A 12,331-nucleotide genomic window follows, 5' to 3' on the forward strand; every position below is an offset into this window, starting at 1 on the left:
TTAAGTATAATCCAAAATTTATTATTTCTGCACCATATAGGTGTTTTCTGTATGAGATGTGCCTGGTTAATAGCACCAGTTTCTGTTCTGGGATTTAGTCACAGTGGTGAGAAAGTGGAGACTTGTGTTTCTGTGTCTTATTCCCCGTTGTAGAATGTATACAGTAATGATTCCCTACATCATAGGAGTACTATGAAGATGAATTCACAAATGTGTTTGAAGTACTCGGGTATTACAGTGATGGGGTCCTATAGGGGTAGATAGTAGTGGAATCTGATGGTCCAAAACTGGAAGTAATTTAAAAAGAAAAGTGATTGCTTAAGTGTCGTCACATCTGTCCTATGTGTGCTCAGCTATGAGAGAGAGAGAGAGCACTTTATCTGCTGTGTTCTGCTGTTCATACAGGTTTAAAATGAAACTACATAATTTTCTGCAGATGCTTTGAGCTTTAAGCACTAGACATCGTGTGGCATTTATAGTTTCAAAGAAAGCCTATGGACAACAAAGTGCTGTCAGGTGGTACCTCTTGTCTTCTCTCTGCATTCAGTGCATGGGGTTGGCATGGGACTTGAGCTCATGTTTGCAACCAGTCAGTGTCTACCTTGCACAGTGGTGCCTAGAGTAGGAGGGTAGAACACATAAGGCTTTTGTTGGAATTGCTGCTTCTGAGCTAGTGTCAAGTCCCCTGCAAATTCCAGGCTCTGATTGTGAGGCTACATTGCTAATCTGCCTTTGCTATCATATAGTTATGTATTTCTTTAATTAAAATGGAAAATTATGTATATAAAAATAACACTGACATTGTACTCATTATAATGTGTCTCTAATGTCTGTTCCTCCAAGGGGATTTGAACTGTATAGCTGGTGCAACTTCCAGGAATGGTGGTTTTATCTGGGATGTCCCTAGAGGCAAAATGGTAACCCGCTTCAGTGAGGTGAGATGAGTTTATTTTGCTTGGCTTCTTAAATGTAAGCTAGTGGCTCCCTCTAGTGCTGATCTAGATAAAGCTGGATCAGTGTTTGTATGCTTTAAAAAGATATGTAACTTAACTTAAAAATATAGCCAAATTTATTATACCCAGTCTGAGCTCTGGAACAGGTACGACTCACTTCTTTAACTTGGATCCATCACTTCAGTATCGTTGCTTTACTAGTTGACTTACAGAGGATCCAGAAGCAAAATGGAATATTTCCTCTCAAAAGCACATGTATTCTATTCTATTCTATTCTATTCTATTAATCTTCGAACTCAAAAATATAATATAGTAGTGATTATTGCTACCAGATATAAAACTCAGGTTTAATTTATGGTCCTGACGTCTAACTCCAGAATGACAATGCTGCATTAGCAATGCACTGTTATTTAATTATTGATTTAGACTTATAAAAATCTGTATTAAGTGCCCCTCTTGTGGGCTTGCATTACCTAGAATCTTAGTGGTGGTCAGTTCAGGTCCTGGAGCACTGATGTAATTTGCTCCTGGCATAAAGCTCTGTTTAATAAGCTGGTTGCACCATTCTGCACTAACTTCAGTTTTCAAGTGGTCTCAATGTGTAGCCCCATGTAGACCACCTTACAGCAATCTAATCTGGAGGTGACAAAGACATGAATAACTGGTAAACTCTGCATCAGAGAGAGAAAAAGGGCTTCTTCTCAGCAGACACAGATGGAAAAATAAAGTTCTTGACCACAGATGCCACTTGGGCATCCAGAAGCAGCCCAAGATCTAAAAACACGCCTAATGTGCACACCTGTGTTACAAGTTGTCTTTCCTCAGTGAGTGGTGTTGATATATATTCCACCAACTTTTCTAGCTGCTTCACACAGCCCACTAACTTTCTCAACTGTGTCCAAGTTAAGTACCCAGCAGCCAGCTAACCCTCATCCAAGTTCATTTAGATGCAAAGTGCTCACTCTGCAGTTGAGACTCTCTGATCCTGTAGATGTTTCTGGACCAGGCCTGACCGCAGCATAGTTTGGAGTATCTGGGGGTCACTGGAGTACGATGGCGCTCCAGCCACGCACCCCTTTTCCTGGTCACATACCCTACATGGCCCAACAAGGCTAGGGCCTCATTATTGTATAAAAGTGCAGTGTATGCACTGTATTTCGAGAAATGAGGCTGAATCCTACCAGCAAAACCACAGAGAAGTCAGTAATTAAGAGAAAAAGGGGTGAATTATTTCTTATTAATAGGTATTTTGCATTTTTTGAAGCATGGAAAGAATGGAATCTTCTGCATTGCCTGGAGTCATAAAGATTCCAAAAGAATAGCGACCTGCAGTGGCGATGGATTCTGGTGAGTATCATGTTGAAAAGCAATCTGCTATTTGGGCAGGTGAACTTTGATAGCACCGTATATTTAATGTTTAAGATCTTGGCATAAATAACCATTGGATGTGTTCTGCTTATGTATGTTAATATAAAGTTGCATAGCACTACGTCAACAGCAGACAACACAGTAGCAACATATTCATATATCATGCCATTTGCTAACAAAAATGCAATATTGTTTCCTATTAGTGGTATGTACGCTACTGCTTGCATTATGATCAGGCAGCGTAGGTATGGAACTCTAGTTCCCGCTGTGTATACACTCTAGCTATGGAGAGACAAAAGAAGGTGTGGCCAGGGAGTACATGAGAGTGTTCAGGCACGGTGGAACCATTTACTTAATGTTTGTGGCACAGTTGATTCATGTCACACTTGCCTAGGGAAGTCATGGAAGCTCCTTCACTGGAAGTTTTCAAAAAGAGGCTGGATAGCCATCTATCTGTCTTGGATGGTTTGGACCCAACAAATCCTGCATGTTGGTAGGGTGTTAGATTAGATGACCCTTGTGCAGGGGTGAAAGTAAGGTGGTACGGGCCACCGGTTCCAGCCCGTACTGCTGACTTTAAAGCGCTTTAATATCATTGCCCCTTTTGCCACCCCCCAGGCTGCCGATGTGGGGGAGGCAAAAGAAGCAGCTTCCCTGGGCCCGGCAATTTAAAAGGGCCCAGGGCTCTGGCCACAGCAGCAGTGGTCAGAGCCTCGGGCCCTTTAAATCCCCACTGGAGCCCCGGGCACCGCAGGGCCGCCAATATGGATGGGCTTGCTGGGGACACTAGTCCCCAGCCCTACCCCTTCCGCCCAAGACCCTGCCCCTTCCGAGGGGCAGGACAGGGCCCAAGCCAACCCCCACACTGGTAAGAGTTCAATTTTACTTTGACTCCTGCCGTTGTGGTCCCTTCTAATCCTATGGTTCTGTGATTCTATGCCTCTACGGAAAGGTATACTACCTCTAACCAGCCCTTGTATTTGGGAAACGCAAGGACTATAACTGTGGCCTTTGCGGGGGCTGCAAGGATGGAAAAGTTTCTTTTGTACTTCCTTCATTGTACACTTCTGCAATCTGACTCCTTATGTTGATTATAGATGCACATAAAATCAGTTTTGACCTGGGTTGTCCTACTGAGTATGTTGGGGTTTTTTTTTCTTACTACCATCTTGTAATTGATTTCAGTATTATTCGAACCATTGATGGCAAAGTTCTTCACAAGTACAAACATCCAGCTGCAGTTTTTGGTTGTGATTGGAGCCAAAACAACAAGTGAGTAATAGTTAATTGAATTAATTAACTAACAACATTTACAATTTAAATGAATGACCATAAAGATAATGCAAAGGTATTTTAAAATGTGATATCAGTGTATTGAGCTAGTTTTGTAAAAGCAGAGAATCCTGGGACCATACTGTAAAAGGCCAATTTACTCTTCCTTATTTACAAACATTATTATTTAACATGAGCTGCACTGCCATCCTTGATATGCAGTTCTGTCTGTAAAAATATCATTAAACATCAATCTGGGCGCTAAGGATCACTTCAAATTCTTTTCCTTATGCAGCATCACCAGTAATACAAAATCTGCAGGCCAAATAGTCTGCCCTCATTGAAGGCAATGAGGATGATACAGGTGTGAAGGACAGTGTTTCACCTGTAGATCTTGTGTTACTGGTGATGATGTATGAGAAGAAAAGAACTCCACTTCGCTCTGAGTGAATCTGCAAGGCTAGGAGCATGGAAGTCAGTGAGAGACCCAATGCCATATTTATGAGTCATTCTTTAGAGTAGAAATGCACTCTAAGTCTAATTTTGGGTGCATCAGGAGGCAGAGGGGGACAGGGACCAGTGGCTTGGCTTCCAGAAGAGGAGTCTTCAAGGCTGTGAAGATTTTTTGGAAAAGATCACATTAACCATTTGGTCGTGCTTCATAGGAAAAACTGTGTGCTGACATATGGAATCATATGCCACTGAAGTGTAGCAGATTTGGCTTCTCCTCCTGGCTGAAAAAAATATTATTTAAAATTTACATCATGTATTTTCATATGCTTCATTTTAAAATAAAACCTTAATTGATGTCCCACTTGTGAGCAAATCATTTAAAAATATGTCATGTTAGTATTTAAAATCCATAAATCAGAACAATTGTACTTCTAGACAGGAAAGCTCCAGTTCTTCAAACTAAGTTAATAAACGTTCAACAGGTTTCCCCTTTGAAGTAATCAGAAAGAATGTGAGGAATAAATGGGAAGCCTTGATGGTATGTCTATACAGCAGCTGGAGGGATGCATAGGAAGGTAGACACATCTGCTTGAACTAATGCAAGTCTGTCTACCCACACTGGTAAGCACCCTCCCAGTTGCCGCATTGACATACCCTTATTATAGCTAAACTTAAAAAAAAAGGAAAAGAAAAGAAAAGATGCACTGTGTCAGTGATGCAACTGACTTGCAGAGACATACATGATTAATTTAGCAACACTGATACTAAAAAAATAATAATAAAATATATTCCATGAGAATAATTACAAAAAGAGCGTTTGTAGTGTGTAAATTCAAGAATGGTGTCAACTGGTTACAAAAGGAACAAAGATCACAAAATCTGCATAGTCTTTCCTGAGTGCATACAACTAAAAACAATCTATTTGAAATACCAAGATTGTATATTTTTTACAAAAATATAGACTTTGAACAAGTGTTTCCATAAATATTGGTCAAAATTTTAATATTTGGCTTTGTGGGAATAATGTTTCTAATATTTGTGAGAAGCTGCATAGATAGGAAGCAGGGTGGCCTCTTCCCCATAGAAACTTCAGTGTGGCTAATTTGGCTGTAGCTTCTCCCCAGTTCCTTATAGCTTGTTGTGATGGTGGTCCAGCTTGTCTTAGTGGGGAAACAGAAGTGTCTAATTCTTTCTGGCCCCTTCATGTGGCAATAGCAAGCCACTTAATTTCCTTTCCTCCCTATGGTCTATTCATGTCAAACTCCTCAGTTCTGTTCCTCTCTACTATAGGACAGACCTCACCTTACATAAAGAGATGATTTTAAGAACCCTGGAAGACTGTGGTTTTAAAAGGTGTCTATAGTCTGTGGTGTGGATAATTTTCTCTCTCCTAGTCTTTGCTATCTGTATTTTAATATGATCAAAAATATTTGCTTACAAAAGGCAAATACAAATATCATCATGTAGGCTAATTTATTTTAACTCGTAATATAAGAAAAAGTTAGTTTAGAATGTGATCTTTAAACTTTCCAGAAAGCACTTCATTTTTTTCAAAATAAGAATATTAAACAACATAAAGAAAAAATAATCATTTGCAGAACAGTTAATTGCCAGAATATCTGTAGGAAATGGAGATAAGTTTAATTCTTTTTTAAAAAGGAGTGGACTGAAATTTCAATACATCTGCTGAATCAAATGTATATGTTCTCTCTGCAATGCTTTCTCATACTATGCTGATGATAGCATCTTATTAACAATATACAATAGCAAAAATAATATCTGATCTGCTGTGTTTGTGAAGCTATGAGGTTGACTTACACTGTAATGTTGAATTTTTAATACTAATCTTGCAGAAAGAGTTGAAATGGAGTGCACAATGGGGGAGAGAAAACTGCAGGGGAGTTTGGCAGGTGCAAGTGAGATTGAGTCATAGCTACTGGATGTGGGTGGAAAGGGAAGATTCAGGGGTTCAGCAATTGGGAGGTCAGATTGGGTGCAGTGAAATAATGGGAGAACTGCACACAGCTGGATAACTTTTCCATAGGGAAATGGTTAAAAATAAAATACATAGTGACTTTATCACTTATTTTTCTGCCACTATTTGACTTTCATTTCAAATACCATTTCCATTTATTCAGTTTTTAAATTGTAATTATATACATAGCCTAATCCTGAGCACAACACATACAGACAGTGTTATTATTTAAAACCTTGTTCCGTAAATATGGCAACCAGACTTTAAGGACTAGCAGAGAAAAGAACAACAGGAAACAGATCTGTCATGTTATCCATTTATTTTGCTAATTTTTGCTTCGGGCAGAGTTAGCGATAGGTGCAAAAAAGTATTCTGTTAATGCTGTGTACTCAATAGATTTATTGGAAATAATGGGCTAGATTCTCGTGTAAATTTTGTAGCTCCATTGAAATTCATAGAGCGTTGTCTATTTACACTAGCTGAGGGTCTAACCCACTGTTTGTAGTTGTGTATCATATATTGAAGCATAATTTCAACTGTTAGAGATAAAATGAAAAAAAGCAAATACAAGTCAGATTTTCTGAGGTATACATTAAAATGTGTGCTACATTTGTATTTTTTAGAATTAAAAGCAATATATTTCTACTGACTCCAATGGCTGATGATTGTACTGTTATCATTTTGCAGAGATATGATAGCCACTGGATGTGAAGATAAAAATGTTCGTGTTTATTACCTAGCGACAAGTTCTGATCAGCCACTGAAGGTTTTTACAGGGCATACCGCAAAGGTGTTTCATGTAAGGTGGTCTCCTCTGAGAGAAGGAATCCTCTGCAGTGGTTCTGATGATGGGTGTGTATTCTTAGATTCAGTGAGAGACTTAAGGTCTCAAGTTGCACTGATGCTGGCACCATAAAAAAACCCAACATTACTTTCATTGTGTCTATGAATAACATTTAAGGTCCAAACGGTAGCCCTGCCTCCTCCACAGTGCAGATCCTGGCTTGGCTCCATGCCTGTGGAGCAGTGCTAGTGGTCTGAGGAAGCCATGTGACAGATACATGACTACAACACTCTATACCCTACCCAGATAATGGAGTCTGTGACTGCCACCTACCACTTAGGGATTATACTGGGATGATCCTACATAATCACATTGCATCCAAGACCCTGTGAGTGGAGGGAATAAGGTTCCCTTGTTTGTCTGTCTAGAGTGTGATAGACTGAATATCATCTGTGGAGATCTTTGAAGGGGCCACACCACCCCTTCATTGGCATTACTGATGGCACCTGTGAATAATCAAAGGGTCAGAATCCATGGGGGTAAAGAAACTTCTCCTCAAGGTAATCAGGAGAGAACCACTACCTCTTTTGTGATTCCCAGTCACTTTCCAACAGGTATCCAAAATATTTTTGGGATGGGTCATAAAATCAGAGGATCAGAGCCTGTCCCTGTCTCTCCTCAACAGCAGGTCTGTGTGGATTACTATAGCTCTAAGATGGCAGTGAGGAGGCCTTGGCCTCTGGGAGTGGGGAGAACGTGTGGGGAGCTACTGGGTAGAGCCCTGCAAATCTGTGGATATCCGCGGACCATGTTTGTGGATTGGCTGCAGATGCAAATTTTCTATGGTATTCTATGATAATGCATTAAAAAAAACACTTAATTTTGAGGGCTCGTGTTGCATTTGCAAGGCTGACAGAAAAAAATATTTTTACTTGTAAATTGCGAACTTTTTATTAGTCAGTGAGAGACAATAAATATGGAACTCTGTGATATCATGGGTTCACGAAAGATTGTGAAGCACTTAGACTATGGTAATGGGGGTCATATAAGTACCTAGGATAATACATAGTCATTTTCAGAGTAAAATCACACTCTAAAGTCATGAGTGAAATTATGTAACTATGCCAAATGCTCCCCTGAACAGGTGGATATATACATTGCATACGATTTCTGAGAGGAGGCTGTGTATGGGTGGTCACTAATTGCCTTTGGGCCATTTCTGATTCATGAGCTACATGCATATACAAAGTACTCCCTCTGACTGTCAGTTCTGCTTTGTGATGCAGGGTTTATAGAACCTTTCCTCTGCAGGTTTGGGGAAAAAAAATAGGGCTGCTATACCTGCCCTGCATGTTCACTGGCATGGATGGGCTTTGCTAGTGTGCAAATAGATATGTTGCCTATCAGATTTTAATCTTTTGTAAACATAGAAATATGATGGTCATTTCAAGAAACTATTTGTTTACTTATTTTTTTTTTAAAAAAACCCTCTATGCTTGGGGTTGACTCATTAGATTTAGCCAATGTTTAGAACTATTGTACATAAAACGACATATAGAAAATTAATTTGATTATTCTTAAACAGAAAATATAGTAATTATACAGGTATTAATCGCTCCCTCCCACCCCCACAGCTGTTTGTGGGGTTCCACAGTTCCAGAAAACCCTGCAGAAACCATTGCTACCACATGAGAAATAACAAATAACAACCCCCCAAAAAACTGGGGCTGGGAATGGAGCTGTGGCTCTGGGGGAGCAGGGGGCATCAGATGGGGTAAGGGGGCCAACGCTGGGGCCAAGGTTGGGGGCGGGTCTGGGGCCAGAGTGGGAACAGAGCCTAGCTAGCGGCCGAGGCTAGGGGTGGTGGTGGGACTGGGGTTGGAGCCTGTGGCTGGGAGGGGAGCTATGGCCAGGCCATGGTGGGGGTCAGCTGCTGCGGCCAGGTGCAGGGCTGGGGCTGGGCACAGGGCCAGGAGTGAGGCAGGGAGCCAGGGCCGTGGGTGGGGCCAGGGCCAGGAACGGATCTCGAGGTGGAACGGGACTGGTTGGCGCTCTCTCCCCGCTCCCTCCCCATTTCCTGTGAGGGCTGGCCCAGGCCCCGCCACACACCGTCCCTGGAATGTTGTTCTGCGCTTCCCCTAGAGGGGTGCTCCCCACAGTTTGGGGATCTCTGCTCTAGCAGTTATTTTGTGGAAGTTCAATACCTGTGTTACACAAGAGGCCAGACTACATTATCACAATGATCCCTTCTGGCTTCAGAATCTTTTAATCTATGAATTTCAGTTACATTTTTGCTGTCATGATATATTTGAATTGAACTGATGGGTCTCTTTATTTTAGTGTTCCTTTAACAAATCATATCGGGTGCCCGAAGCATTGGATAAAAGCTCTTGTATTACAGTGTGTGTACATCTAGATAAGTAAATATTCCATGTGAAATGTGAACTTTAGAATTTTGCTGAAGGTGTGATCATCTTTTGGTATATTGATGGATATATGCTTTTTGTGTCTTGTTTTCAGCACTGTTCGAATATGGGATTACACACAAGATGCTTGTATAAATGTTCTTAGTGGACATACAGCACCAGTACGGGGACTAATGTGGAATACTGAAATCCCTTACCTATTAATATCAGGCAGCTGGGACTATACAATTCGGGTGTGGGACACAAGAGATGGAACCTGTCTAGATACAGTTTATGATCATGGTGCAGATGTATATGGTAATATAGTTTTAAATGTTAATGTTTCCATTCTTATTTTGCCAAAATGTATTTATGTGATACCTTGAAAGTCCATAGTATATTTTCCTTAAAACTAATTAGCAGATAAATGTAAGTGTCTGAATAATGTTTAAAATGGTCTCTCCACTAGGGTTAACATGTCATCCTAGTCGTCCATTCACTATGGCCTCTTGTTCTCGTGACTCCACTGTGAGACTTTGGTCTTTAACACCTCTGATAAACCCTCTCCAAATGAATGTCCTGGCAGACAGATCTTGGGATGAGATCATTGGCAATACTGGTAGGTGAATTATACCATAATGTTGTTTTCATTTGCTTTGTGTTAGATTACGTTTAATAAAATGTTTGTATACATAAACATTTGTGTTGATTAGATCGTGCTGTGGAACCAGGTGCTCCTCCCTTGCTATGTGGTAAAGTATCCAGGGATATTAAACAGGAGGTGGACAAGCTGATTGGTAATCCTCGAGGGAAAAAACTAAGGTGGTTTTCAGAATGTTTGTCAGTAAGTATTCCACAATCATCAACACGTTGTGTGTGCATGTATTCCTTAAGTTAAACTGCAAAAGAAAAGTTTCTTCTTTCTTCTCCCCTCCTCTGTGTACTATTTCCTTCAAAACAGGCTCAGCACATGCACCAAGGACTTCTGCTTAGTGATAGTTTATAGATGGAAAAATGTCCCTCCTAGAGCTGGTTGAAAATATGATGTAATCAGAATCAGAATTTTCCGCTGCAATAGATAAATTTCAGCAGAATTTTCCATTGAGAAAATCAACAAAATTCATTTTGTTTATCCACCCCAAATTAAACATTTTGTTTCAGTTTGTCAAAGTGAAGTGTTTCATGTTGGATTGAGTCTGCATTAAGCTCTACGGTTGTCTGAGCTGCTTCAGGGCAGTTGTAGTTCTGGATCAGTCAAGCCCCCTTTCTCACCTACTGGCCTCATTTGTTTCAGTCAAAAACACAGAAACCAAAAAATTCTGAATCAGAATGTCATGGAATATTTGTTCTGCAAAAAGTATAAATATTTTGGTTTAGTTTTGATTCGGGATGAAAACAAATGTCAAAATACCAGAATTTCTCATATGTCAGAAAGTCTCTGAAATTTTTTTAATCAGCTCTAGTCACTGCTATTAAAGACTGATTAAACTTGAAGTCCTATTCCTAAACTTTTCAGGACTAGAATTGGGACCCAGTGCTTGCTCCCAGTTCAGAATGTATCAGGCATTAAACTTATGACGCTTTTATTTCTAAGAAGGCTTTTCAGGTCACTTTAATGGTGTTTTTATATGTTTTAGTTTAATCTCTTTCTGAGCCCTAGACTCATGGTAACCTAGGTACCTGGCTTTACAGGTGGAGGGATACAAGAATAAGACCCACTAAAACATTCCCAAAATAGTCTTTCTATAACACATACGGCATATAGTAAATTAATGGTAGTGTGGTGATAAACAAAGGTTTTATCAGCGTTCATTTAGGATTATGCAGATCATTTGTTAGTTTGCCACATATGAGTAATGCAACCACTTCTAACTGATGGCAGTAAAACCTCCATATGACACCATCATATGTTCTTTATTTATGACATCTCTGCTATTTTTTCACATGCTTCTTCAGTTTTATACAGATATCCTCTCCACACATGTGGTACGTGTGTGCTATGTATGTGTATAAGTATGTTGTGCTTTGTGGCTATATAACTAACACAGGTCTCATCTTGATACACTTAACTGCACTAATAGTTCTTACTCAAAAGACTAGTATGTGTCTAACCTGATATACTCTGAAAATATTTGCCTTGGAATTGACTAATAAATTCATACCATATCCTTTAAAGCTTTCAGTTTAATATCTCTTGCACATTATTGTAATCTGTTTCTTTTTTAAAAAATTATTTCAGCCTCCAGGAGGCAGTAAAAATTTGTGGGACCTCGTTGCTGTAATAAAAGGACAGGACGATAGCTTGCTTCCACAAAACTACTGCAAAGGAATTATGCATATGAAACATCTGGTTAGATTTAGAATGGTAAGTGAAGTATGCAGACTATGTGAAACTTGTTCATCAGTAGTTATATTTCATAGTTATAAAAATATGAAAATCCACTGCTTTACAAAGCTGAACACTTAAAATGAAAAAGAGTCACATTTTAGAAAAAAGGCAGACATTTCTTCTTTTTGCAAAAGATCAGGTGTGAGGATAAAGCTCATGGACACAAGTGAAACATGGATTATTGACAGAGGCACTGGATCACATCTCTAGTATGCAGGGGCTGGCTCCAGTTTTTTTGCCACCCCAAGCAGCGAAGAAAAAAAAAAAGATAAAGCCGTGATTGGTGGCACTTCAGCGGCAGTTCTACTGCGCTGCTTCATTCTTTGGCGGCAATTTGGCAGCGGCTCCTTCCCTGAGAGGGACTCTGGGACCTGCAGCCGAATTGCCACCGAAGACCCGGACGTGCACCCCTTTCCATTGGCCGCCCCAAGCACCTGCTTCCTGTGTTAGTGCCTGGAGCTGGCCCTGCTGGTCTGGCTCTTCTTTCCTTGTGGAGTCTCATGGGGCACTGCCCTCCAGCATACCACTTCATGGCCCTGCAGATGTTTTGAATGCAGCACCTCTTTGTGTTCTTTCAATCAGTTACCCAGACTAGATTAATTCAAAACATATACCCCCTTCATGGGGTCTGATTTACTAAGTCTTTCTAGAAAGTGTAACTCACTTTTGATAGTCATCTCACTTCACCCCATGCTCAGTCTGTATAAGAGTCATGGTCAGCTCCTTACCCCT

The 12,331-nt window shown here is 40.3% G+C and overlaps 1 protein-coding gene across 9 annotated transcripts in view; it reads left to right on the forward strand.

Moving 5' to 3' along the window:
- Positions 1–12,331, forward strand: part of WDR17 (WD repeat domain 17) — a 95,165-nt gene that overhangs the window by 56,708 nt on the left and 26,126 nt on the right. For 8 of the 9 annotated variants that reach the window (XM_050945308.1, XM_050945311.1, XM_050945310.1 and 5 more), the window contains 8 exons: positions 844–935; positions 2,218–2,300; positions 3,507–3,593; positions 6,709–6,873; positions 9,326–9,528; positions 9,680–9,829; positions 9,924–10,054; positions 11,450–11,575. In XM_050945308.1, the coding sequence (XP_050801265.1) occupies positions 844–935; positions 2,218–2,300; positions 3,507–3,593; positions 6,709–6,873; positions 9,326–9,528; positions 9,680–9,829; positions 9,924–10,054; positions 11,450–11,575 (1,037 nt within the window). The remainder of the gene's footprint in view (positions 1–843; positions 936–2,217; positions 2,301–3,506; positions 3,594–6,708; positions 6,874–9,325; positions 9,529–9,679; positions 9,830–9,923; positions 10,055–11,449; positions 11,576–12,331) is intronic. The other variant, XM_050945309.1, reaches the window with a different exon arrangement.

This window comes from Gopherus flavomarginatus, chromosome 3 (genome assembly GCF_025201925.1).
Source record: "Gopherus flavomarginatus isolate rGopFla2 chromosome 3, rGopFla2.mat.asm, whole genome shotgun sequence".
NCBI lineage: Eukaryota > Metazoa > Chordata > Testudines > Testudinidae > Gopherus > Gopherus flavomarginatus.